Here is a 22,281-nt window from a genome sequence, read left to right as displayed (position 1 = left end):
ACCCTGGGATCATGACCTGAGCCGAAGGCAGACGCTTAACGACTGAGCCACCCAGGCGTCCCTTTCTTTCTTTTTTTTTTAAGAATCATTTTAAAATGAATAGGTTGGGGACACCTGGGTGGCTCAGTCAGTTAAATGTCTGCCTTTGGCTCAGGTCATGATCCCAGGGTCCTGGGATCGAGCCCCGCGTCAGGCTCCCTGCTCAGCGGGAAGTCTGCCTCTCCCTCTACCTGCTGCTACCCCTGCTTGTGCTCTCTCTCTCTGACAGATAAATAAAATCTTTAAAAAATAAAATAAAATAAATAAAATGAATAGGTTGACTTGTTCTCTTGTGGCTTCAAGAGGGTGTTCTTTTTTTTATCATTGTGGTAAAATATATGTAACAAAATTTGCCATTGTAACAATTTTTAAGTATACAGTTCATGGCATTAAATACATTCACAATGTTGTACAAACATCATCACTTTTTCCAAAATTTTTCATTACCCCAAACAGAAAGTACCTGTTATCCAATAATTCCTTATGCCCCCCACACACTTATGCCAGCCCCTGGTACCCTCTGATCCATTTTCTCCCTCTATAAATTTGCCTGTCCTCAATAGTTCATGGAAGTGGGGTCATACGATATGTCCTTTTGTGTCTGTCTTCTTTCTTTCTTTTTTTTTTTTCAGATTTTATTTATTTGAGAGAGAGAGACACAGCGAGAGAGGGAACACAAGCAGGGGGAGTGGGAGAGGGAGAAGCAGACCTCCCACCGAGCAGGGAGCCCGATGCGGGGCTCGATCCCAGGGCCCTGAGATCATGACCTGAGCCGAAGGCAGACGCCTAACGACTGAGCCACCCAGGCGCCCCTGTGTCTGTCTTCTTTTACTTAGCATCTTTTCAAGGTTCATCCCTGTTGTAGCATGATCAGAATTTCCTTCTTCTTAAAGCTGAATAATATTGGATGGATGCACCATATTTTCTTTATCCATTCATCTGTTGATGGACACTTGGGTCGTTTCCACCTTTTGGCAACTGTGAATGTTGTTACTATGAACATGGGAGCACAAGTATCCAAGTCCCTGTTTCCAAATCTGTTGGATGTATACTTAGGAGAGCAATTGCTGGGTCATAAGATCATGCTGTGTTTAATTTTTTTAAGATTTTATTTTTAAGGGGCACCTGGGTGGCTCAGTCTTTAAGCGTCTGCCTTTGGCTCAGGTCATGATCCCAGGGTCCTGGGCTTGAGCCCTGCACCAGGCTCCCTGCTCCGTGGGAAGCCTGCTTCTCCCTCTCCCACTCCCCCTGCTTGTGTTCCCTCCTTGCTGTATCTCTCTCTGTCAAAGAAATAAATAAAATCTTTAAAAAAAAAAAAAAAAGATTTTATTTTTAAGTAATCTCTATGCCCAGCATGGGGCTCGAACTCACAGCCCTGAGATCAAGATTCACTCTCCCCACTGACTGAGTTTGCCAGAGACCTCTGTGTTTAACTCTCTGAGGAACCTCCAAATTTTCCCACAGCGCCTGCACCATTTAACATTCCAACCAACAGTGCACAAGGTTCCAATTTCTCCACATCCTCGCCAACACCTGTCATTTTCCTTTATTATTACTATTGCTATCCTAGTAGGTGCGAAGTGGCATAAGTTGGTTTTAATAAAGTGATTTCTGACCAATTTTTTTTTTCTGAAAGAGAAATACAAAGTAAAGTTTTTCTTTTTCTTTTTCTTTTTTTTCCTTTGTTGTGGTTGATTATTATATTCCACAAGAGGAAAGAGTGATGGGGTCTGGGGAGTTTTTCTGTCTCTGGCCTCCCCTCTCTCATGCTGGGAAATAAGGAAGCCTCCAGGATCCAGGTATCCGGGTATCCACTGGCAGGGAGGGGAGACTGGTGCTGCTGAGGGGGCCCGAGTGGGAGGGGCAGCGTCTTTGTGGGGGTGAGACACAAAACCCAAGTGGAGGGTCAGCCTTGGATGGGAGGGGGCAGAAGAAGGGGATGGATACCCTCCCGCTTGTAGGTTTTGGGTGGGAAGACAAAGGCTTCTTGCTGGCTCAGTGATATCCCTGGGGAAAGGTCAGGGTTGGAGACTGACTGAGTCAGGAAGGAGAGCATAGAGGGAGAAAGTTTAAAAGGCAGTCCCAGGATATCCAAGAAAGAGAAAGGTCTCCTTTGACCTCACACTCCTCGCAGCGGTCCCTGTGGAGTCCCCACTCTCCACCCCAGCCCCTCTCTCCCTCCTTCATCAGCTCTCTGCAGCTGGGACCTTCCAGCACCCCCACTCCTCTGAATGGCCTCTTTCCAAGGCCACCGACCTCCTTGCCATGACACCCACTGGTCTTTGCCGTCCCCACCTTACTTGACCTCTGGTGGACAGTTACCACAGCTGACCGCTCCCTTCTTCTGCCCTTGACTTCTGTGCAGCCCCCACTCCTGGTTTTCCTGCCACGAACCCCCAAGGACCCACCTAGACTTCTCCCCTCTCCTCACTTCCCCCATTCCCAGGCCTTGGCCCCCCAGGCTGGTCACCGTGTATTTGTCTCTGGCTTTAATGCTCAGCTTCCTTTTTTTTTTTTTTTTAAGACTTTATTTATCTTTTAAGTAATCTCTCCACCCAACGTGGGGCTTGAACTCATGACCCCCAGATCAAGAGTTGCAGGCTTCGCGTCGCCTGGGTGGCTCAGTCGGTTAAGCATCTGCCTTTGGCTCAGGTCGTGATCCCACGGTCCTGGGATGGAGCCCCACGTCAGGCTCTCTGCTCAGCGCGAAGCCTGCTTCTCCCTCTCCCTCTGCCTGCAGCTCTGCCTGCTTGTCCTCCCTTTCTCTCTGTGTCAAAGAAATAAATAAAATCTTTAAAAAAAAAAAAAAAAAGAGTTGCAGTCTTCACTGACTGAGCCAGCCAGGTGCCCCTAATGCTCAGCTCCTTAATTCACCTCCCCAAAACTGTTTATCTCTACAGGGGCCACATTAGCCAGAATGGTTGTCCCATAGTGGTCGTCAGCCTAGCTTGCATCAGAGTCACCTGGGGGACTCGTGCAATCTCGCCTTGCAGGGCCCCACCTCCAGGGTTTCAGATCCAGTAGGTCTGGCCAGGGACCCAAGAATCTGGGACTCTGGCAGGTACCCAGGTGACACTGACCTGCTGCTCTGGGGACCACAGGGAGGGAACCACTGCCTTAAAACACTCATCTGATTACGTTGGTCTCTTTTAAAACTCTTGAGTGCCTCGCCATTGCCCTCAAGGTAAATCCAAGCTCATTTCTTGGCACTGAGGTCCATCTGCGGCACTCATCCTCTGGCACTGCCCAGAAAGCCCTCACCGCCCGACTTGTATGGATCCTGTAATGCTTTGCCCAGATGGCACAGAACAGTCTGTTATCGTGCTCACCATGCACACTTAGCTCCCCCCATCACAGACACGCTCCTTGAGGATGAAATATTGGGGATACCGCTCTATCCCTAGAGCCCAGCACAGGGTTTAACACAGTGCTCAGTAAATTGTTGTTGAATGAATTAATGAATGAACGTAAATATTTTCAAGTTTTATTTTATTATTATTTTATTTAAGTACAAAAGACATTTTTACTTGGAGTCAAGATTTATAAAACAAGAGTCAGACTTTTTCTGGTTGGACCAAGCTCAAGTCTATAATCCCGAAAATCTGGCCTCCGCTCTGCCCCCTGGCGATAGTCCCAGTCCCAGCAGGAAAACGAATGTACTATTTAAGGCATTTCCAGGGACCGGGGCGTGACGAACGGAGGTTCATTTGCATACCCAAAATGCATTGCACACCGGACAATTTCTGACTTAGAAATGACTAGATTTCTTTTTTTCCTTTGAATTATTTTTTCCCCCAAATAAGGCTTCTCTCACAGAATTGTCTGGGAGAAAGACAGAAATCACTAGTTCTTTCGAGCAAAGAGTCACCATCACTGTGTTCGGGGTAACAGTTACCCGAGGGATGTGTGCGGTGAGTAGCGGGTATACTCTGGTTTCTCTTCAGATCGCATAAATCTTTCGCCTTTTACTAAAGATTTCCGTGGAGAGGAACAATTCTGAGTTTTTAGCCAATTTTTTGAGGCCTTGCGCTTTGCAAGGCTACTAACGTTGTTCAATAAAAGATGAATTAGATTTAGTTAATGATCTCCCATTCTATTTTAAGAGAAAGTGTGTTCTCATTTTTCACGCCAGAAGTTGTGCGTGTTCAAAATCCCAGCTGTCTTGAGCGTATTACGGGCGGGATTTCAATCCCAGCTATTTTGAGCGTGTTATGGGTGGGATTTCAAAATGACGAACCAGGCAGTACTAGATCTTCTGTAGAAATCTGAGCTCCGATATCCGAGCAGAGCTCAGCCACAAAAAACTAAAATCTTCTTGAAAGTCTGCTGTGCTCAAAATGTTTACAAGCTGGAAACCGCCACCAAGCACCGACTTCCCTTTGCTCCCCGACCTCGCGCAGAATCTAGCACAGATATTTGCTCAACAGAGAACATCCAGTTAACCTGGTTTTGCCCATACTTTGGATAAAACTTTTTTTCTAAAAAGGGACTGGTGCATGGGGCATATCTATTCACACACACCTTTCAAGGAGATAAATGCCTGGCAAGGCCCGGCACCCTTCTGGTTCTGGCTCTGACTGTTGGATTTACTGTAAGCCTTTTTTTTTTTTTTTTTTTGGCTGCTTTTTTCTAAGACATATTTATAAGCATTGCTGTTGGTTTTGTTTTTTGTTTTCCTGATAAGTTCATTAAAACCAGAGCTGGATCATTTGTGAAAAATCGGAATGAGAAAGACTTTTAATCATGGTTATAATGGATTTGATAAAACTCAAGAGGAAGTTAATTTTTTAACCAATTCCATTGGCCAGAATTTAGCTTTGCTATCCCGCCTGGTGTGGGGTAAGCTGGGAAATGTAGTCTTTCCCCTAGGCAGCCATGAGCCCTGCTAATGGTGTGAGACTCCAGAAGGGAGGGAGGGAGTGAATCCTGGGGAAGAAAACTAGCAGGTTTTGAACCAGCAAAGGAGGGAGGGAATCCATCCCGAAGTTCCCTCCTTGAGTTTCTCCACCTCCCAGGCCAGCTCTTCCTTCCTTGTTCCTAGGCCCTTTTGATGTCCCCCCTCCTTTTTTAAAGATTTATTTATTTGAGAGGGAGGGGGGAGGCGTAGAGGAAAAGGGAGAGAGAGTCCCAAGGGGACTCCACGCTGAGCACGATGCTGAGCAAGATGCGGGGCTCAGTCTCATGACCCTGAGATCATGACCTGAGCCGAAACCAAGAGTCGGGTGGCTTAACCGACTGAGCCACCCAGGCGCCCCTTGATGTCCCTTTGTGTAGATGACCATGGCCTTGGCTCAGGGTGCCTGAGGCAGTTCCCCTCAGTCCAGCCCTGCTCCCCTGGTCCCCGCATTTGTCACCAGGGAGACCTCTTGACCCGCTGAACTCAGAGCTGACCTCCTGAACTCAGGAAACTCCTAGAAGCTTCTGCCTGTCCATTTCATCTTTTAGAAACTAACAAACTGCTGAAACAGGAAAAGAAACATCTGGGAACCATACCTGTCCAGGTGAGTCGGTGCCCACAGGTATCTCAGCCTCATTATAAAATTACAATCCCTCTCTAAATATCCATCCCAAACCCCAATAAAAGGAGCCTGCTTCCCCCCTGCCTGGGGAGTCACAGCTTTGGAAACTATTCCTTGAGGTCTCCTTATTTGTGCAAATAAAGTGACCTTGCAAGGCAGGCACCTGCACTCCGTGTGGTCTGGGTCTACAGCTCACCAAGGAGCAGGCTCATGTTGTCCGGTGACGTATTCAAGCCCTAGGAGGGTCATTTTCCTTTCTTTCTCCCCAGCAAACTGCTCCTCACTTGCTGGCTCGGGTCAGTCAGAATTAAATGCTGGCGGCCAGTGCCGTCTCTGTGTATCCCATGCAGGGGTTTTAAATTTGTTTTTTGTTCACCTTTGGCAAAAACAACCTAGTGTAATGAGCACCCCCAAACACCCAGATTACAGTCTCAAAATGCCATTCCTTGGTCAAAGGAAGCGGGCTCCTTGGAGAAATGGAGAGTGCAGGCTCGAACCAGGAAATGTGCCCCTTACAGAGGCTCCCAAAAGCCAAAAATGATATCGATGGACCATTAAGAAGATTCATACATTCAAAGGATCGAGACATCTCCAATCTATTTAAATCTATGAGTTCGGGGTATCTGGGTGGCTCAGTCGTTGGGCGTCTGCCTTCGTTTGGCTCAGGTCCTGATCCCAGGGTCCTGGGATCAAGCCCCGCATCGGGCTCCCTGTTCGGCGGGAAGCCTGCTTCTCCGAACTCTCCCACTCCCCCTGCTTGTGTTCCCTCTCTCGCTGTGTCTCTGTCAAATAAATAAATAAAATCTTAAAAAATATATCTATGAGTTCATAAAAATACTAAATCTGAACTAACTGGTCCCTGTGCTGATTGACTTTTGGTGTCTGCTTGACTGGGCTAAGAGATGCCCCCAGAGCTGGTAAAACGTTATTTCTGGGTGTGTCTGTGAGGGTGTTTCTGGAAGAGGTTAGCGTCTGAACCAATGGACTGAGTAGATGGTCCTTCCAAGTGGGCGGGCCTCACCCAAACTGTTGAGGGCCTGAATAGAGCACAAAGGTAGAGGAAGGGCAAATTGGCTCTTTTTTCACTAGAGCTGGGACACATCTTCTGCCTTTGGACATCAGCTCCTGGATCTTCGCCCTAATTTCCACTGACATCACCAGCTTTCCTGGGTCTTCATCTGCAGATGGCAGATCATGGGACTTCTCAGCCTCCATAACTTCATGAGCCAATTCCCATCATAAACCTCCTCTTATATCTATCTATTTATCTCCCATTTGGCTATTTGTGTGTATGTTAAACATGAGCCATAATTTTAAAGTTTAAAATATATTTAAAAAAATTTTTTTAACATTTTGTTTTTAAGTAATTTCTACACCCAACGTGGGGCTCGAACTTACAACCCTGAGATCAAGAGTCACACGCCCTACCGACTGAGTCAGGCGCCCCTAAATATATAAACATTTTATTTATTTAAGAGAGAGAGAGCATGAGGGGGAGAGGGGCAGAGGGAGAAGCAGACTCCCCACTAAATGGGGAGCCTGACACGGGAGATCCCAGGACCCCGAGATCATGACCTGAGCAGAAGGCAGACGCTTAACCGACTGAGCCACCCCAGGCACCCACCCCTAAATATATATATATATTTTTTTTTTTTAAGATTTTATTTATTTATTCATGAGAGACAGAGAGAGAGAGAGAAGCAGAGGGAGAAGCAGGCTCCCAAGGAGCAGGGAGCCCTATGCGGGCCTCGATCCCAGGACCCTGGGATCATGACCTGAGCTGAAGGCAGACGCTTAACCATCTGAGCCACCCAGGCGCCCACCCCTAAATATATTTTTAAAACAAATTTGTGAGTGGTAACATGTGCTTCTTCATTAATAGATTAAATAGATAAAATAATAGATAAATAAATTAAATAAATAGGAGCAAGTGGCAAGTCTAAGGACTACCATAATTTCAAAGTTACGATGAACATGAGCAATATTTCAAGATCTCTGCAGCAACCATAATGGGACATGAATGCTGTGATTTCTACTTGGGACAATGACCTAAATGCCAAAGTTAATCATGGGAGGAGATGCTAAATTTCAGTTAGAGGTTAGTGAAAATAAAGATGAATTTCCGATCCACGTTTGCAGCCCCTCTGAATTCTGTCCATGGGTTTCGGAGCTCTGGGCTGCATTCTTTTGCCTCCAGATATTCAGTACAAACCATCCCCTGTGTGGGTAGAAGGTTTTGAATTTATCAAAGCACATTCACGCACAGTCATTTATTTAGTGGGACTTCCTGACCATCTTATGAAGTTGGAAGGTGCTATTAGACCCATTTTACAGGTGGGAACCTGGAGGATAAACGCTTAACTCACTTCTTTGAGGTTGCATGATGATAATGACCAAGCCGGAAATGGAACCAGGTCCCCTAACTCCCGGCCCACTGCTGACTCTTTTATATTCAGCTCCCTTCCCGGGAAATGCTGTTTAATTACATTTTCACGAAGTTTTTTTTGTTTGTTTGTTCTTTAAAGGTTTTATTTATTTATTTGACAGAGAGAGAGAGCACGCACAGCAGAGGGAGAGGGAGAAGCAGACTCCCCACTGAGCAGGGAGCCTGATGCAGGACTCGATCCCAGGATCCCTGGATCATGACCTGAGCCAAAGGCAGACGCTTAACCGACAGCCGCCCAGGTGCCCCATCTCGAAGTTCTATTTTGAGAGAATTCACAGCCTTTCTTTGAGCTCACCATCCTGTTTTGTCATCTCTCAGGACACCCGCAGAGCGGTCACATTGATTCCTGTGGCAGTTGGGCATCCAGGAGCTATGATTTACCTGTGAGCAGAGGTAGTCATTATCTTGTCAGTGGGAGAATGTCAATCCTGCAAGGCGCTGGTCACCTCCCTTTGACCTTTGACAAGTCGGTCTCAGTTTCTCCTTTTGTAAAACAGGGTGATAAACTGCCCTCCCTTGGTTTGGGTGGAAGCTGTAAAGATTGGCTAAAATTATAACAGTAAGGAGGGGAGAGGAGGTGCTATGTCCATGGGAGGAATTGTCACCTGTGATGTTGTCATTGCCATGAGTTAGGGCTGAGCCTACCCACCCCCTGCCTTTAGAAGTCAAAGATACGGATCACGGGGGAGGGGAAAAAAAGAAGTCAAAGATCAATAAAAAGAACGATCCATAAACCCCAACTCTCTAACCTTATCACCCACTTTATTCATTTTGAGGAGTCTACACTCTGGACGAACTGAAGTATTATGGTGCCCTTGCGTCCCTAAACGTCCCCACCTCTGTACACTTAACTCATGCTCTGCCCACTGCCTGGATGGCCCTCTCCCATGCCTTACCCTGGGGGATGCCCATTATCCAGGTTCCAGCTTGCAGACTTCAGCTTCCTCCAGGGAGCCACCCCTGACCCTCCAGCAGAGGTTCAGTGTGCCAGCCCCATGCTCCCACTTTCTGATCGCCGTCTAACTGTTTGACTTCTTATCTGCCTGACTGCACTTCATACTGTGCATCCCCTGAGGTTGGAGACTATATCTGTGTTGTTCCCTGCTTTTCCAGGGCTTAGTGCGTTTTGGTCTGAGCCTCACTTGCCTCATCTGCAAAGTGGGAATGAAACTTACCTTGCAGGGTATGCTGGCCACCTGTACTTTGCTGCCAAGCATCTTTTCCTCCTCCTTCCTGATAAGAGTACCCCAAACATCCTTTGGGAAACTAATCCCCTCCTATTATTTTTTTTTTTTAAAGATTTTATTTATTTTTTCATGAGAGACAGAGAGAGAGAGATGCAGAGGGAGAAGCAGGCTCCCAAGGAGCAGAGAGCCCTATGCGGGACTCGATCCCAGGACCCTGGGATCATGACCTGAGCCGAAGGCAGACGCTTAACCATCTGAGCCACCCAGGCGCCCAATCCCCTCCTATTATTGTCTGTTCAGTGGCTGCTCAGCTCTGAGGAGGTTATCATTAGGGTTTTCTGTCACTTGCAACCCCACACACAAGTATTAAATGATGTAATGCATACAACTATAACTCAGCAAACATTCTTTGGACATCTAGTTTCTGGCCAGCCAGAGATGCAAAGTCACATATAGCCCACGGCCTTTGCAAAACCCAAGTGCCAAGCACACAGTAGGTGTTCATCAGATGTAATCTTTCCCCCTTTGCCACCCATGGGCCAGATGCATGGCCGGCTAGAAGATTCACAATAAATATTTACTGAATCAAATGATTTATCCAAAGCTTCCATTGGCCAAAGTCCGGAGGAGAGGCTCCCAGGAACCAGGAGTGTCAGACCGCAGGTAGCTGGTTTAGGGTGAAGCTGTTTGCTCAGCCAGGACCGGGCAGCCTCCTTTCTGCAGGGAGGAGTATCTGCTCCATGGCAAGTGGTGTGAGCCACCCAATCGCCAGACCCCGAACCAGGCTTCGGAAGCCCAGACCACTGCTGCTCCCTGGGGTGGGTGGGGGAGGGTAAAAACAAGACCCCCAAAGTGCAGGTTGTCTTGTTCATTTTGAAGTCAGGTATCCTTTGGGAATCTGAAGAAAGCTACAGGACCTCTCATGAAAGAAAAAAAAAAAGTGCATACAGTTGGCCATTTTGGGGTCCATGGATCCCGTGAAGCCAGGTGGTTACAGACTCCTGAGCAAGAAGAGCTGCAAGGTTTCTTCTCCATCTAAGATCCTATGAATCTGTTTCTTGGTTTGTTTTCACCTGGGAAAAGTTCCACTCCTCCACTGCAGGAATATGCCTGAATATCTTAGTCTGTTCGGGCTCCTAGAGCAGGGGGCCAGAGACAGAGGGCTTAGGCAAAACAGGAAGGTATTTCCCCCAGTTCTGGGGGCTGGAAGCCCAAGATCAGGGGCCGGCACACGGGTTCTGGTGAGCACCCCCGTCTGGGTTAAGATGCCCATTGTTGTCCCACCTTGCACACAGGAGAGGACAAGGGTGCTCGGTGGGGTCCCTCTTATTAGGGCACTAATCCCATTCGGGAGGGCTCCACCCTCATGACCTAGTCACCTCCCACAGGGCCCCCTCCAAACACCACCACCCTGGGGGGTAGCATTTCAACATGTGAATTTGGGGGGACACATTCAGCCCATACCAATGCCCTTGGGAGAGTCCAACTCCCTTTTGGAAAACTCCTCCCCCAGAGGAGCCGCGGGCCTCATGGTAGGTGAGGTGGCCTAGTCTTCCCGAAGGGAAGAGAGAGGCTACGCAAGGTGCTGGCGGGGATTCGCATCCACACAGAGGGGCTGGCTGCAGCTGCCAGTTAAAAGTGGGCTGAGAGGAGGGGAGAGGGCTGGGGGGCGTGTGGAGAGGGGGTGACGGCCAGTGACCTCAGAGGCTCCTCACCCCCTCCGTGTCCCTGGATGTGGGATCTGAGTGCCTTTCCTGCTCCCAAAGGCTGCTCCAAGGACACGGCCCGTGATGGTGACGGAGCTCTACAGGTAAGGCCTCTGCAGAAAGTTTTAACGTGCAGGTGGGCGGGTCGGGGATCCACTCGTGCAGGTGGGCGGGTCGGGGATCCACTCGTGCAGGTGGGCGGGTCAGGGATCCACTCGTCTGATGGCGCCGAAGAGAGATCTCACCGCTAAGTTGCCTTCTCCTCACCTGCAGTGGCCTGCCTCGTCTTTGGTCCCTCCGGCCCTCTGGGAACAGGGACCAGGTTCAGATGACACCTGGGAAGCTCCCGAAGGGGGCCCCACGGTGCAGGTTAGGGTTACTTGGTGAAACCTCAATGCATCCGTCCGGAGAGGCGAGAGGCGTTACTGGACGGCGCAGGGCGGCCCCCGGCTGAGGCCACCTGCATCCCCTCCCTGTGAGGGTGGTCCCTGCTGCCGGCAGACACCTGGCATTCTTGGGACCGGCTGCTGATGCCATCGCTGAGGGGAGCAAAGGTCGCTCAGGGGAGGCGGCCACCAGAGGTGGGGGAGGGCGGTGACGGAGCCGCACCGCAGCCTGGCCCCCCGTGGCCTCCCCACCCTCAAAGCCCGATCTGATCTTCACCTCCTCCTGCGGCCGCCCGCCCGTGGACCGTCCCCAGCACGCGGCGAGCACTCGATGCCATCCGGCCCAAGTCGTTTATTGAGATTGCAGGTTCAGGCTTTCTCGGCAGCGGGTACACGGGTCTATTTTTACCGTTTACGGCAAGCTCCGGCAGGCCGGGTTCCAAGCTAAACAGAGGGGTGGAACTATGAGCTAGGGCTCTTGTCCAGCAGCTTTCAGTTTTCACGTAAGGACTGCAGGGCACGCCACACCCTAAACCACACACCCAGTGGCGCCCCACGAGGTTCCTGCTCCCCTAAACAGGCAGGCCCGCCAATGACTCGTGAGTGGACGAGGGGGGCACCTCTGAGCTCTGCCCTGCCCAGCACAGAAGTGGGAGGCGTGTGGAGCCAGGGCGACTCGTGGTCGGGCTGGACATGCCTGGTCATGCTCTCTCCCAGCCCGCGGTTGTGGGCGACATTCAGCTGCTGGCGAGGAGACCAGGCTCCCTGGTGAGTCGGGCTGTGACCACCATGGCCTTGGCCAGGCAACCTGGTGAGCCCCCACCCTGGCCGAGGGGCTAGGTGGCGGCCTCCACATCTTCTGAAGAGAATTAGACGCGGGGAAACAATTCGCGTCATTAGGGCAGGACCAGGTGGCTGGCCCTTCTGCTTCAGACACTACCCCAAAAAGCCTGGTGACGGAGGAAGACCCCATGTCTCTGGGTTTCAACCACACACAAACCGGTCATGGAAGTTTGAAAGAGATTTATTTAAAAACAGAACAAAAAAGAAGCTTTGGTATTTCAAAACCCAACAATCATCAATCACTAGAAAGTTAAATACCTCCCCTAAAGGCCAGAAGTACAAAAGCACAGATCTTCCCAGGCTCATGATAAGAGACAACGTGCGAACCCGGGGATGAGCCGAGACCCGCGCCCTCCGCACAGGCGGGGCGGCGTCGGTCGGAGATCACCTCCACGACTCACTGTCTCAAGGGGATGCGAAAGCCGTCCAGCCAAATCTCAACAATAAATTAAAAATTCAGTCGAGAAAGAACACATTAAATTAGGAATAGAACACAATTTTTCCTAAACAAGTCTTTCCAAAAGAGGGTCTATATCCTGGGACAGAAGAAGTGGGGGGGAAGCAGAAGGAGTGAGTTCAATTTCAAGTATTTTCCATCTAGGTTCATTTTATTGAGTCGAAAGCTTACAAGAAGTCCACTGGCCCTCCCCTCCCGCTCCCTGATGCCGACTCCTGAACATCCACACGCGCTCTGCGTCACTGGTGTCCCCAACAAGGCACAAAAGGGTGGGTGCTTTCAAAGGCTCCCTTGTTCGTGCAGCAGGACTGTCAGTGCTGGGTGTCTTGTGCAGACGGGGCTGAAAGCAGGGCTGTTGGTGCGCTCAGACACTGGGATCTTCCTGTTCAATTAACAGAACAAGTTGTTATTCTTCACCGCCAACCCCGTGGAAGCTACACGACTACCAGGGGGAGCAGGTGACAGAGATGACCCTGGTGGCCCCCCGCCCAGGCTCTGATCCAGCTCTGCAGGCGCTCCTGGCCCAGGGACGTGCGACAGCCACCATGGAGTCCGTGGCCAGGACACCTCCGCAGGCTGGCTCGGTGTTCACTGGGCTCTGCTCTGCCGCGGCCCAGCTCGAGCCCGAGGAAATGGAGGGACAGGGGGGTAGCACCCCAAACTTAGGGGTTTGGTTCCCCCTCCCGATCAGGTGGGTATATGCCAGAAGCCCACCAAGCAGCAGGGAAAAGCAGCTTGCCTACTTCACAGAGGCTGTCAGACCCACGCAATGCAAATTTAGCACCTGTTCTATTACAGCTCGGGAAGATTTCTTTCTCATCTGACTTTCCGTTTGTTCTTCAAGCTCGGAGCTCAGACCTGCTGCCCACCCTTCTCCCACTCCTTCAGGTTGAGTGCTACTTCTTCTCAACCTGGCCTCGGGCCAGAAACTAGAAACCAGAAGGCACGAAGCCCTCCGTGGAGGTAATGAGGCATCTCTCCTGAGTGGCCCAGGCTCCTTAACTGCTGAGAGCACAGATCGAGACCTAACGTATCTCCCCACTCACTAGTCCGACAAGAAGAGAGGACAGAAAGGGAAGCAAGCCCAGCTCCCTCCGAGGGACTTTCTCCTGTGACTGCCGATAATGGACTCCCTTCTGTTCCCTCTCCCGGGAAATCCTGGCAGCAAGAAAGCATAGAGCGCTGGGTGGCAGAGCAGACGAGGCGGCCTCCCCGAGGCTGAGCCTGATCCCCAAGACACATTCTAGCTGAGAGTCCCACAGTGGCCATGCTCAAAGTCACAGCTTCCTGGGGGCAAAGAGGTTTCAGGAAACAGGAGGGGAAGGATCATGCCCTGCGCTGACAAGATGACCCCCTTAGCAGGCCTCCAGCAAGGGGCAGTGAACGGGCCCTCAGGGGTGAGGACAGGGATCCCCCGCTGCAGCTTAGACGGAGGCTCGGGTCAACGTAGAGGTTTGTTGCAATTATTTGTAAATGCTGAGATTTACTGGGGGAGGGAAGGGACTATCCCTGGGAGGCCAGTAGACTCCGCTACCCACCACTGTCCCTTCCTACGGTCTCCTCTTAGAAGTCACTTTTTCATATCCTCTCTAAACACACTCACTCCTCTCTGTGTTGCGGGTGGAGGGTACTGGCTTAGAAGGGGACCCCAGTAGGACCCGGGCCCTCCCCTGTGCTGGTCTCAGGACAGAACACAAGGCCGGGGCTTTATACCTTACTCCTGAAGAGGGGCTTGGCCCCAGGCCCACAGTACTCGTTGTAGATGAGCTTGAAGAGGAAGAGGTGGAAGAGGGTGATGAGGGAGGCCACGCTGAACCAGAAGAGGAAGGGCAGCCCAGGGTCCTGCTGGGCCATGTGCTCATCGTGGGCCAGGATGGCCTTGAGGTGCAGCGTGTGGCGCAGGTCCTGCAGGTGCGTGAGGTCGGTGGAAATGTAGAGCAGCGGCGTGATGGGCTGCGTCACCATGACCGGGAAGGTGTGGCCCTGGGGCGCCGAGGTCAGCTCCACGGGCTCCTCCAGGCAGCCCGCCTCGCACGCGTAGATCTTGCCGGGCTGGCCGCGCGACTCCACGGACACGTGCAGGTACGGCTTGCCCTCGGGGTCCGCGAGCACGGCCAGGTCGATGTGGTCGTTCTTGTAGCGGATGCCGTGCAGGGCGTAGCTGTTGTGCAGCACGTCGGGGTCGGCCTGGAACTGCAGGTGGTTCTCGGTGAACTGCAGCCCCCCGAAGCTGAGCACCATGCCCTGCAGGATGCCTGGGGCGCCGACCCGCACCAGCCCCTTGCAGCCGCGCTTCTGCAAGGTCAGCCTCCACAGGTCGGAGAGCTGCAGGATCTGCTGGACGGAGGACAGGCGGCCCGGCCAGAGGTTCTCGGCGTGCATGGTGGCGTGGCCGCTGAAGCAGTGGTCTTCATAGTTGAGCGTCGACTCCATCTGCTCGCGCTCCCGGTGGCTCAGGCTGGGGCTGAGCAGGGGGGCTGGTGAACAGGAGAGCATGTAGTAGAGCGTCAGGTTCACGGTCAGGCCCGACGGGGTGTGGGCGTCCGTGATCTTCTTCATTTCCACACCTGTAACACCACAAAGGGTGCACGTTAAGGAGGAACGGCGTGGCGGGAGGCTGAGGTCAGGACATGAAGAGCGGCAGAGAACGCACCTCTGGCCCCTAGGGAGGCACAGGCACGCCAGATTCCCCTGAGGGGAGAAAGTCGTTCTGCCTGGCTCCCTCACATGACCAACTTGACCCTGTGGGCCGGGAACCTAAAATCCTGTTCGAAGCGGGGCCTCCCGCCAGCGCCCAGAAGAACACAGACGGGGCCAGGACATGGTGGCAGCTGCAAAGTCCAGCCCTCTGCGTCCACAACACTGTCATCAGCGCCCTGGCCCGTCTCAGCCTGCTCCTTGCTAACATCTTGTTCTCCAGTCCTGTAGCTTTAAATAACATCTGAACACCCCATCTCCCAAATCTGTATGAATTCTAGACTCAAACAGCGAACCGCCCATTGGGTGTCTCCACCCGGATCCCCGACAGGCATTTTGAACCTGACTCTTCCAGCCCCAAGCCAATCCTTCCCCAGCTTATCTCCGGACACTTGCTCAAGCCTTCCCCACAAATTTCGAAGTCACCCTCAAATTCTCACAGCCCACGCCCAGTCCATGCAAAGTCCTGGTGGGACCACCTCCAAAAGTATCAGAAGCCGTCCCCTTCGGTCTCCGCGGTCACAACTCTGGTCCCAGCCACCCTCCTCTTTCACCTGGGCTCCTGCAAAATCCTCGTATGGGGTCTCCGTGTCCCGCTTTCATCCCCTCACAGTCTGCACTCTGCACACAGCAGCCAGAGGGAGCTTTAAAAATGTTCAGCTGGGGCTGTCTCTGCTCTGTTGTCCATCCCACAGAGAATCAAAATCACCATCCTTCTCAAGGTCTACAAGGCCCTTTCAGGCTCTGGCGATCACCCCCCTCCCTTGCTCAGCGACCCTGGCCTCAGCCACACCTCCTCCTGCCTCGGGGCCTCTGACCTGCCGGCTCCCTCCACATCATCACTCCCTCCACATCATCACTCGGCTGGTTTCTTGCTATTCAGGTCTTGGCTAAGTGCTTCCTCCTCCGAGAGGCCTCCCTGACAACTGGAGCTAAACAGAAGCCCCACCCCACCCTTCCCCTCACCCCGTCACCCTCCAACACATACTTTTAACTTCACAGAACTTTTTATTCTCAAAAGTTATCTTGCTTATTCATTCAGATTTTCACTTTTCTAGTATCGTCTTCTTCCCGTCCAGAATTTGAGCAAGCACCATGAGAACAGGAAATTTGTTCTATTCACTTCTGTATCCCTCGTCTGGGGAGAACAGTCCCTAGCAAGATCCACTCAATACTTGCTGAGTGAATTAAACACACGTTGAGCAACTAAGTATAAGGATTTAGACAACAAGCACCCTGGAACCCGAAATCTCTCTCTCATCTAGAATAGGATTTCCTTTACTTGCAACAGTCAACGGGGGAAAGAAGTTTTCATTTGACCTGCCCATTCCAACTTGCTGGAGCAGAAGTTCCATTCCCTCCCAGCGAAAAGGTGCAGCCACTCTGGCCAAGGCACACTTCAGCCTAGCGAAAGTCCTGCCTTGGGGGTGCCTAGGACACATGACTCTTGATCTCGGGGTTGTGAGTTCAAGCCCCACGTTGGGCAGAGTTCACTTAAAATAAAATAAAATAAAAAGCCCATGCCTGTCACCAGCCAGCCTGTGGGGAACTGAGAACAAGAATCTGGGGACGGCCAGGCCTCTCTCTGCCTGTTGATTTATCCTTTAAAAACTGACCCCCAGGGGCGCCTGGGTGGCTCAGTTGGTTAAGCGACTGCCTTCGGCTCAGGTCATGATCCTGGAGTCCCTGGATCGAGTCCCGCATCGGGCTCCCTGCTTGGCAGGGAGCCTGCTTCTCCCTCTGACCCTCCCCCATCTCATGTGCTCTCTCTCTCTCATTCTCTCTGTCTCAAATAAATAAATAAAATCTTAAAAAAAAAAAAAAAAAAAAACAAAACTGACCCCCACATCCATTCTCCAAATCAGTCCTCATCTACAAGAACAAGTAACAGTAAGACCAGTCCTTCACACTCATTCTTTCATTAGACTCTCACAAAAGCCCACTGAGGTCAGTGCTACTGTTATTACTGAATACAAGCCCATGGGGATCAGTTAACTGGTCCCAGATCACACAGATACTAAGTGGTAGAGCAGAGAGTCAGCCCCAGGTCAATGGCCAAGCCCCGTGTAACCACCCCACTATTCCCCTTCAGTGTCACCTCCGTATACTCTAGCGGGGTATCTCCAGGGTGCACCGTGGACACCCTGGTGTAAGGTGTGGACTGTGGACCAGGAACTGGCCAGGCCTCACCTGGGCTGAAGAGCTGAGCCCAGAGGCGCTGGTGGTCCTGAAGTAGCTCAGCCGCTGGCATCTCCAAGAGCTCCAGCATTTCCTTTCGGGCCAAATCCTGGAGCACCTTGAGCTCCTTGGCTGCTTTGCTTTTGAGCACCTGGGGGCTAATGGGGCCTGAAACATGCACCACCCACAACACTGTCTCGTCCAGCTGTGTCTTGGGAGCCACTTGGAGCCGGTTCACTAGCTTCTTGGCGGCCACCACCACCAGGTGCACCAGCCCCGTGGGAAAAGGCGGGGACCGGCCTGAGTAGAGGAGGAACTGATGGTCTCCCACCTTCTCCAGGGTACTGGTGAAGGCTCTGGGGGCCGGGCCGGCAGTGGGCCCGACAGTCTGCAGCGCGGCCACCCGCTCCGTGGGATTGTTGAGCTGGATACGCTGCAGATAGACGTGGGGTCGGCCCCGGTGCGCCAGAAAGTCCTCTTGCAGCAGCACGCAGTCGCGGCCGGATCCTGTGACCAGGCCGGAGGCCGAGGCGGGTCCGGGGCCGGCGGCCGCAGGGCCGGGACCCGAGGTCCCCAGCTGCAGGCAACGCACTCGGCGCAGCAGCCCCTCACGCAGCAGCAGCACTGACTCCCCCGCTTCGGAGAGGGCACTGAGCGGGCGTAGCTGCACGAAGGGCATGAAGTCCGGCGCCACGGCGGGCTCTCGTTCTCCAGGAGTCACCCACAGCCGGTTGGCGGCCACGTCCAGTGCCAGGAAGCCGTTGGCCACCAGGGCCGGCACTCCGGGGCCCAGCGGGACAGCCTCGCCGCGCTCCCGTAGGCCGCGCCAGGCGCGGGTGGCCGCCTCCAGGCAGGCAGAGGGCTCGGCGGCGCCCGGCTCGCCGCGGGCCCAGGGCAGCAGGTGCAGGCCGCCCGCGGCCCGCCGCGCCCCGGAGCCGGCGAACCAGAGAAGCAGCAGCAAGAGGCCGAGCAGGCAGAGTAGGCGGCGGGCCCAGCTGCTCGACAGGAGTCCCGGCAGCCCCTTAAGCCGCTGCTGCAGCCACATCGGGCCGCCAGGCGCGGCGCGGGGGCGGCCGCCGGGCCCGCCGCCCAGCCCACCGGCCCGGCCGCCCGCGCCTCACTCCCCGGCCCGGACCGCGGCGCCCACTCCGGCCCCCGCCGCAGCCGCCGCAGCCGCAGCAGCCTCCGCCGCTTCCTCCTCCTTCTCGGTTGCCCCCGGCCGTCAAACAGCACCGGCCGTCAAGCGCTGCCGGGTCTTTTGCGACACGTGGGAAAGGAGGGGGCGGAGGGAAGAGGCAGGGGTGGGCCAGAGATAAGGGGGCGGAGCCACGACGACGACGCGGCGGGAGCCGCGGGGGCTGGACGGTCGGATCCCGGGCTGTTAGAGCGAAGTCCCAGGGAGGGCTGGGGTCTGGGGGAGGGGTGGGGGAGTGGAAGTATCCAACTCACTTGTAAAAAAAAATACTGAGCCAGCCAAACCGAACACGTGTTGGGCCCCCTTTGCTACTGATGGATTCAACAGCCCTAAGAGTGGGAAAAAAATAAAAAGGAAACTTTTCTGTAAAAATGACGATCCTCCCTGCAAAAAAATTTAGTATAGATAAGAAAGGAGGAAAGAAAGGAAAGAAAGAAAGAAAGGAAAGAAAGAAAGAAAGAAAGAAAGAAAGAAAGAAAGAAAGAAAGAAAAAAGAAAGAAAGAAAGAAAGAAAGAAAGAAAGAAAGAAAGAAAGAAAAAAGAAAGAAAGAAAGAAAGAAAGAAAGACCACTGTAAACTAGACAACGAGTTGTTGACAACTCTTCCAGGCCTGGCTGGCTGCATGTACAGTATATGGAGACACGAATCCCACCCAGGACTGTCCATTTCTCTACCACACCAAGTCGTCTTCTTGATGTCACCCTGAGTTTTAACTTATTAAATGACATAAGACACTAAAGTCTCATTATTTGAAAATGCCTTTAAATTGTGAATCAATGCAAAAGAGAAATTTTGCTTTGTTTCTGGGGAAAAAATTCAATACGAGCACAGGGGCGGACAATGGGGCAATTGTTTCCATTTTGGTTTCAGGACATTCCAAAACCAGACAGTGCTTCCCAGTTGTTGAAAATTAAACGGTCATTTGAGGCGGCTTCCTGTGGGCTCTGAGCAGACAGTGGTATGTTTGCCGGGTTGGGGTGCCAGCATCCTGTGAGAAGGTACCTGTCCAGGTGATCCTACAGTGTGCTCACTTTTTTTTTTTCAAGGTTATTATCAAAGCATAAACACAATTTTTAAAATAGTTTATTTATTTTTTTAGTAATCTCTATACCCAACGTGGGGCATAAACTCCCTACCCTGAGATCAAGAGTCACATGCTCTCACCACGGAGCCAGCCAGGCACCCCCATAAATACACTTCTTAATTCCCACCTGGTTCACAAAACCCACAGAATATGTTCATGGAGGTGCAGGAATCCATGACCTACCGTTAGAAAGACAGGCTCTATCCAACCCCCTTGGGAAGGCAGAAGTCTTTGGGTGGCACAGTGTGGTGAGAACAAAGGACCAGTCTTGATTCTGACTGTGAAATGGGGATGACGAGAGAATCTGCCTCTCATGTTTTTGAGGAATAAATAAGTTAATGCAGGCAAGGAATGTAAGGTGCATGACACATAGTGAATGTTCAGTAAATGTAAACCCACATAATTATATTTGTTATTACCATCAACTGTGTAATAGACATATACCTTGGCTCACGTATGTGATGTTTCAGGGGGAGCAATTCCTAGAAGCAGATTCCTGGGTCAAAGGGAAGCTTCATTATTTGTGCTCTTCACTCCCTTGCCACTCTCCCTACCCTCCTCCGCCCCCCCCACCCCCACCCCCCAGCAGGGAATCACAGCCCAGGGTCAGCAACAGAGCCACAACAAAGCCAGGGGTCAAAAGTACAGAGGACCCTGGCCTCAGGCTCTCTGGGCTTTGAATCTTGGCCATACCCCTTGCTAGCAAGTCAGCTGACTTCCCTGGGCCTCAGTTTCTCCATCCATAAAGTGGGGATTATAAAAGAGAGTAGGTTTACTCTCAGACTTCAGTGACACGGGCATGTGATACATTTAGCCATTCACCATCTTTACCCATTAAGAGTCCTAAGGACCTGAAGGGTGACGTCGTCCCCTCTCCCGACCCCAGTTATTCTGTTCCTCTCCCTAAACACAACCACCGCTATTTTCCATTCACAGACATTGTAGCATATAATGTACACTTGTATCTCTCTATTTTCACTTAACGGAACAGCTTGGAAATCCTATCATTATTGTTATTAAAGGGGCTAAGTGCCAGTGGGACTAGCTGAGGGCCGGCGGGCAGCTGGATGTGGCAGAGGCCAGCACCCTTCCCTGGCTCAGGCTCAGCAAAGGAAATGGATAAAAGAAGGAAAGTGAGAAAAGCACCCCCACCCCTTGGCACCAGACAACTGCCCTCCGGGCCAGCCATCCTTTCTGCAGCTTCCCAGGAAACCAGAGTCCTGCACCTTTAACTATTCACAAGACGTGCAGCACGTATCAGCAGTAACATCTGGGCAGCAGACACGGCTGATTAAGGAGACAGGCTCTCCTTCTGGATGAAGTTTGGACCAGGTTCAAGTTCCAGCAATTTGGCAAAGGGAGCAGGAAAGAGATACGGAAGGAATGGAGGGCAGGCTTCGCCCGGGTGAATCCTTTCTCCAGGGAAGGCCAGCAGCCTCCCGGATGGATTGCCTCTCCTGAGTTACACTGACTCTGGGCATGTGGACCACGGGAACCCCAAGGCCCAAGGATTTTTTCTGTCCACAGTACCTGACCATAGAGGTTCTCCTTGGATCCCAGCAAACGGAAAGTTCGAGTGGGTTCTAAAGCTGCTTCCCTTACCGTGCTCCTACATTAGCTGTGTGATGGTTGCTTCGCTTCTCTGGGCCTCAGTTTCCTTATTTCACAAATAGGGGCAATACTGCCCAACTCACAGGGCTGTTGTGAACATAGAGTGAGAAAGAGCTTTGAAAATTGAGCCAGCCAACATATGCTCATTCTCCACCCCTCTGCTCATCCCTCCATTTCCTTCTCGAAGGATCTGGAATTTCAATCTGCATCCTCCTGAATTCAAAAACATCCGGTGGATTCTGGCACCAAATCCTGTCTCCAGCTGCAGAAACTCCCCACCCTGGGTCCCAGTTAGGAGACAGAAGACCTGGATTGCACTCAACGCCTCTTCACTTTACTTGCCTTGTGACCTTGAGCTTGCTGCTGGGTCCCTCTGAGCTCACTTCTACCATCTGTACAGAGTAAATCTCAGTACAATGAGATGATCGCCAACATTCCCAGGGATTCTACCTATCTTCTAAAAATGACATATGTTGGTTTTGTTTGGATTGTACAAATAGGATATATTAATTGCAAAAAAAGTGTAAAAACAATGAAAAATATAAATAAAATAAAACTACCAGGAAATAATATGTGCAATATATAATACATAATTATAGATATATACAATCCCACAACCTGGAAATAATCACTACAAACATTTGCCTGTCATTTGCTTTTAGCATGTCTCAATTGTATCCACGAGAGGATATTTTTTACTGAGTGGGGTCATAGTGTATGTCTTTGTTTTCCACTCAGCAAATTGGTAGAGGATTTCCCTTGCTGAAACAGTCTGATTTCTCTTTTCCCCAGCACCTAGGCATGGCCTATTATTCTGCACTGTTCATTAACACTTATGACACGACCCCTCCCTCCACCCTTTGCCCCCCAGGGGTTGGGGGAAGGGAGCCCCTGCCCACCCAGAGCTGCACCCACCACCCATGCCTCTGGAGC

General features: G+C 51.7%; 1 protein-coding gene, 1 long non-coding RNA gene and 1 other non-coding gene across 4 annotated transcripts; 2 read left to right on the top strand and 1 right to left on the bottom strand.

The window, feature by feature from the left end:
- The first annotated feature begins 3,779 nt into the window (after positions 1-3,779).
- Positions 3,780-8,744, top strand: LOC144381790 (uncharacterized). 2 transcript variants are annotated; one of them, XR_013447612.1, is made up of 3 exons: positions 3,780-3,950; positions 5,397-5,540; positions 8,106-8,744. It is a non-coding gene; the product is annotated as an uncharacterized LOC144381790 (long non-coding RNA). The 2 variants fall into 2 exon arrangements; XR_013447611.1 differs by lacking the exon at positions 3,780-3,950 and having other exon boundaries at positions 3,982-5,540.
- Positions 3,964-4,080, top strand: LOC118521458 (U5 spliceosomal RNA). Its single transcript, XR_004910146.1, has one exon. It is a non-coding gene; the product is annotated as a U5 spliceosomal RNA (small nuclear RNA).
- A 3,547-nt stretch (positions 8,745-12,291) lies between the features above and the next one.
- Positions 12,292-18,659, bottom strand: KIAA2013 (KIAA2013 ortholog). The gene is made up of 3 exons (XM_036069596.2): positions 17,471-18,659; positions 14,297-15,150; positions 12,292-12,965 (listed from the first exon to the last, which is right to left on the bottom strand). The coding sequence occupies exons 1-3, from the start codon at positions 18,501-18,503 to the stop codon at positions 12,948-12,950; spliced, it is 1,905 nt and encodes a 634-aa protein (XP_035925489.1). The 5' UTR covers positions 18,504-18,659; the 3' UTR covers positions 12,292-12,947.
- Positions 18,660-22,281: the final 3,622 nt, after the last annotated feature.

The sequence above is a fragment of the Halichoerus grypus genome, chromosome 5 (assembly GCF_964656455.1).
Source record: "Halichoerus grypus chromosome 5, mHalGry1.hap1.1, whole genome shotgun sequence".
NCBI classification, from domain to species: domain Eukaryota; kingdom Metazoa; phylum Chordata; class Mammalia; order Carnivora; family Phocidae; genus Halichoerus; species Halichoerus grypus.
The sequence above is the reverse complement of the archived record's forward strand: the minus strand, read 5'-3'. Positions and strand labels throughout refer to the sequence as shown.

Coding starts and splice junctions, on each gene's coding strand:
- KIAA2013 (XM_036069596.2), bottom strand. CDS start 18,503: ATGTGGCTGCAGCAGCGGCTTAAGGGGCTGCCGGGACTCCTGTCGAGC. Junction 15,151..17,470: donor GGCTCAGCTCTTCAGCCCAG/GTGAGGCCTGGC, acceptor GTGGTGTTACAG/GTGTGGAAATGAAGAAGATC.